Below are 5,415 nucleotides of genomic sequence, written 5' to 3' on the forward strand. Positions count from 1 at the left end.
TGAATTGTAGCCAGATGAGGGTTAATGAGGGCACAAGGTAGAGTGGTGATGACCATGGAAATCAAAAGTAAAAGATGACCATGAGAAATGTCACATTGCTAAAATCTACAGGATTTGTAGGCAGATTGAATAAAGGAATAGAGAGGGAGGGGGAAGAAGCAAGAATAATGTCAAAACTGCAGGCCCAGATGAAAAGGAGAAAAGTCAGCACCATTTAGAAAAGGGGGCAGTTTTAAGGCAAAAGATAATTAATTCTGTATGTGATACATTGAAATTCAGGTACTGGAATTCAAGGTGCACATCATTTCATTTGGAGGCATGTGACTCAGCGGATATAGGCTGCACCTGGAGTCATGGAGGCCTAAGTTCAGATCTGGCCTCAGACACTTGGCTGGATGACCTTGGGCAAATCTGTCAACCCATATCTGCCTCAGTTTTCTCTGAAATGAAAATAAGAATAGCACCTACCCCCCAAGGCTGTTATAAGGACAAAATGAAATAATACTTGCAAAGTGCCTTACAAATTTTAAAGGGCTATATAAATGTTTACATAGTAGATACTTAGGCTAGTATGAGAGGATAAAAGATTCATACAACATTTTTAAAATATTCTTTCTTTTGATGGAATGAGAATCAAAAGGGTCCAGCTTAAATACCATATTTCTGTCTATCCTTTCAAGACCACCCCAGCTGGAAGAAAAGCTACTACCCAGGCTGGTATTCAACTGGATTATCTGGTGTTTTAATCACAAGGTCAGTTGTATATTACTAAGTTACTTACTATATTACTTTATGGTTTTTTTTCTTTGGCTTCTTTCCTTTTTGGTTTTCTGGTAAACTTAGCTGGGTGACTACTCTGCCTCTGAATTCCTGTAGAATCTCATCTTCCTCTGATTTCATTTAGCCTTTGCCCAGTGTTCTAGGTATTTGACATTTATCATTTAGATCCTATAGTGTTAATTATCTTTTTCTCTTAACTAGACTAAAAGATTCTCAAAACCCGGCACTGTTTCTGATATTAATTTTTATTCCCTCCAGAGCCCAATACATGACAGATGCTCAATACCTGTCAACTGATTATAAGGATTTATTAGACAAAAGATTTTAGTTTTTCATCCTTTACATTGAGAATAATAATTTTCTTAGCTTTGTATAATAGAATCATAAACAACATTTCACAGCCTGAACACATGGCTACTGTAAAAGGAGCAACTGATGCCAAATCTGCCTTGTGTTGTGGAAAAGAGAGCTGAATAATGGCCAGTGCTAAGAAACTATTTAATGCCCCACCTTCAATAGCAACTGTTTTGCAAACTGGAAGAGGCAACATAAACATTTTAGATAAAGAGTATCCAAACAACAAACCCAAAGCAGGAACTAATAGTCCCAGGAAAAGTACCTCCAACTTAATTGTTTTTGTAAATATTAATCCTATCCTGAAGCTCAAATATATCCCTATAGACATTAACAAAAAACTAAAAGGTTTAATTATTTTCTCTAGGTAGCTTGCCCATTCAGGTACTTTCCTCTTAATAACTACGCCTATTGATACTGGTATAACTATGAAAAGGAGGGTTGTCACGATTTTAGAAACAGGAATATGAAGTGAGCCATGCAGCCCCAACATTCTACCATAAATATATGAATTTAGAGGCATCATTATCAGTGCTAATAAAGTTGAAGCACAAGTCATCACAATGGCCAAAGTTATATCACCTTCCAGAAGCAAGGCAAAGAGATAGCCTCCACCACCTCCAGGACAGGTACAAGTCATGACAAATCCGAAAGAGAGAGCCTTGGATAATGCCAAAATCCTAGTCAAAATAAATCCACAGAATGGCATGACAAAAAATTGTATAACTCCACCAAGAAGTATCGGTAAAGGTTTCTTCCATGCAATCTGGAGTGTCTCCACTTCAATCTTGCAGCCAAATGCACATTTATTAAGCAATATCATTGGTAAAATCAGCATTAGGGCATAGCTGTCAAAATGCAAAGGTGCCTGTAGGAGAGTCTCAGTTTTCTTTTTGAAGATCACCTTGGTTCGAATATCTTTTATCTCTTCAATGAGTTTATCTTGCCCATGTACAGAATCCCATAGCTGAATGGTTAAACTTGTCTCACCTGCTTTCTTTGTCAGTAGGTTTATTTTAAAGTTTGTAACCCCCGAGGACATCTTGGTCACGTTTACGACTTGTGCCACTTCCAGGTCTTTTGAATATACAGAAAGATAGCTCCTGTTTGGCTCATTGCTCTTGTAGCTTGATCTCACAATTAATTCTTCTTCTGTCTTCGCGTAAAGCAGGACTTCCGTCTTGTCTAGATTCAGAAAACGAACAAATGGTTTCTGTACTTCACCCAACGATATACTCAAGATTTGTAAAACTAAAAGTTCTATAATCATTTTAGAAAACATAATCTCTGTAGCTTTCCGATGAAGAAAAGTGGCTCAGATTTTAGAAAGGATTTAGTCTTTTCCAGTATTCCAGTTCCTGGTTGCTTTAAGTTGAGGTAAATAATTAATTGTTTTTGCTAGACCAAAGTTCAGCACATGGGAGGATAATAAGCTCCTGGGCTCTTTAAGTAAACATAAAGATATCTAGTGACATAACCTGTTCAACCTGAAGTCATTCGTTAAAAGAAGCAGTGTTTTAGCAATTCTTGTTTTTTTTACGTAACATAATTTTAGTAAATATAACTACCTTAAAAACCTTACAGATAAAACAGAAATATTGAACATATTTTATTGACCACAACAAAATAAAAATTATATTCAATAAGTGACTATTGAAGAAAGGATTAAAATTTAATTAGAAACGAAAAAATTTAATCCTAAAGATTTTGTGGGTCAAAGAACAAACCACAGAAACAATAGAAAATTTAACCTACGAAAATTACAACAGAAAAATAATATACCAAAACTTTTTGAGGTACATACCAATGCATATCCTTAGAGGAAAATGTAGACCTCTAAATATGTTCATCAACAAAAGAGAGGAGGAATAGATAAAAAAAATTAGGCATGCAACTAAAAAACTAGAAAACCAGCATTATTGGCTAATTTTAGCAATTTTTCATTAAGACATATGCTTCACCCCTGGTGAGAATCCTGATCAGGTCCATCGCAACAGAAAGCATTTCAAACATAGGCAGGCAGTCCTGACCAGGCACACACATACCTTAGAATTGCCTCTTAAAAATTTAGCCAGGTATTCATATAAATGGCTACCCCTGCTTAGGATTTATATTCAAAAATGACACATGAAATGGCCATAGGATGCCCTCTTGCCTTCTCACTATTACTTCCAGTAGGAATCACCTTCTCTGTTCACTCACCATTGCTAACGTGTATTATTGAAAACTTCATCATCATCTTTCACACAATGACCCTGTCTTGCCACTTTCTCCTATGCCATCCCAGTACTAAAGAATCACAATTACCTCCTCCACCTTTCATTCTCTCTCCTAAGCTATCCTTTATCCTACAGCAAGTGCATCCCCTGCTGTGCTAGAGTCCTTGCCCTTGTCAGGAGAGAAATCATCAATAACTTCAAGGCTCCTACCTTCAAGACTTAGAGTTGGAAGACATTTTAGAGGTCATTTAGTTTAACCTCCTGATTTGTAAAAAATTGTAAGGAAACTGAGGCCTAGAAAGATAAAGTGGTTAGGTCAGGTTGGGGTCAGACAGAGAGTAGTAAGTAGCAAAGTCAAAATTTGAACCCAGGCCTTATGATTCTAGATTCAGCAAGCACTGTGCCTTTTCCAGAAAGGACCCTTTTCTCTTCTAGGAAAAAAAGGGGGGGGGGACCCTTTTTTAGCAGTGGCTTAGATAAAGATATATATTAAATTCACAACTGACACATTGTAGTTCTCCAGACTATGTCACTATGCCTTGTCACTTTTAGGGAAGGGACCTTATTCTGGAGCTATAGCTAAACTTTCATTTAAAGATTTCCCCAGAGTCCTCCAGACAAAAGGCAAGTCAGAAAGTGAAAAAAGTACATTCATTCCCCTGGACCTCAAGTCTTACCTACCAATTTGGGATGAATCTGAATCCATGAAGGCCCAAAGACCCTTCCTCTATAAGCAGGGTCCCCTAGGCCTCACTCAGACTGTATTTTCTTTTTTTCATTTTATTTTATTTTTAATTTATGGAATAAAACAAGCATTTCCCTAACAGAGTAAAATTAAAAAAAAAAAGATGATTGCACATGAAACTGCTGTAATATTAATTAAGTTGGAACTTTTTTTTTTTTTTTTTACTGTTTTCCATTTTGGAACACTGAAATAATCAAGTGTCTTTGTTTCTTTGACTAAATCCAGGAGTTTTTGAAGACCTGCTTAAGAAACAAGAAAGCCTAACTCACATAGGTTTGAGTTGCATGATTGTGAAGCCCTTTGACCTTGAACGGGATATATAAATTCAGAGGTTAGTGTTTTGTTTGGCGCTATCACTCACTGGGAGAGTGCTGGTGTGGAGACTCTGGGTTGCTGTTGTTAAGAGCCCCCTGGCTTTGGAAAACCCAGATGTTGGTGCTTCTCTTTTTGGTAACTATGTATGTGATGTCTTGATCAGACAAAGCCTGTCTGTTGAATTATGTTATTTGTTCTGCTTATATTTTCTCTGTGTGTGATTCCTTTAAAATATATAGTAAAGTTAACATGTAAATTTCTTTTTTCCCTTCCCCACCACCCTAGAGATGGCTATTAGAAACAAATATGTGTATATATGCATCTTCCTTCATATGTCCTTTGTCATTAATTTGGGTATTTATAAGAGTCAAAATTATTTATTCACTCAAAGTTGGTCTTAAAACAGTATTGCTTTTACTATAAACAATGTTCTTCTGGTTCTGCTCATTTCACTCCTCATTGTTTCATTCAAGTCTATCCATTTTTTTCTAAGATCATCAAGCTCATTATTTCTTACAGCACACTTGTATTCCATCACAATCATACACCACAACTTGTTCAGCTATTCCCCAATTGATGGGCATCCCTGAAATTTCCTGTTCCTAGCTACCACAAAGAGAGCTGTTATACGTATTTTAGAACAGATAGATTTTGTTTCCTTTTTCACTAATCACTTTTGAATATAGACATAGTAGTGATATCACCAGGTCAAAGGGTATAGGCAGTTTAATAACTCTTTGGGCGTAATTCCAGATTGCTCTCCAAAATAATTGGATCAGTTCACAATTCCACCAACAATGAACATTTTCCACCTCCCCCCCAACATTTGTTGCTTTCCCCTTCAATTATTTTAGCCAATCTGATAGACGTAAAGTGATATCTCAAAGTTGTTTTAACTTGCATTTCTCCAATCAATGATGGTTTAGAGCAGGGCTGTCCAACCTTAGGTTATCTTAGGGCCGCATTAAAATAAAACAATTATTCAAGGGCTTCACTCAGAAT

General features: G+C 36.5%; 1 protein-coding gene across 1 annotated transcript; it reads right to left on the minus strand.

Annotated features, from left to right (window-relative positions):
* Positions 1-1,074: 1,074 nt before the first annotated feature.
* On the minus strand, positions 1,075-2,488 carry SLC10A5 (solute carrier family 10 member 5). The gene has a single exon (XM_036734886.1). It carries the CDS (start codon positions 2,414-2,416, stop codon positions 1,091-1,093), a length of 1,326 nt encoding a protein of 441 aa, XP_036590781.1. The 5' UTR covers positions 2,417-2,488; the 3' UTR covers positions 1,075-1,090.
* Between the last annotated feature and the right edge of the window lie 2,927 nt (positions 2,489-5,415).

The sequence above is a fragment of the Trichosurus vulpecula genome, chromosome 1, assembly GCF_011100635.1.
Source record: "Trichosurus vulpecula isolate mTriVul1 chromosome 1, mTriVul1.pri, whole genome shotgun sequence".
In the NCBI taxonomy this organism is placed as follows: Eukaryota; Metazoa; Chordata; class Mammalia; order Diprotodontia; family Phalangeridae; genus Trichosurus; species Trichosurus vulpecula.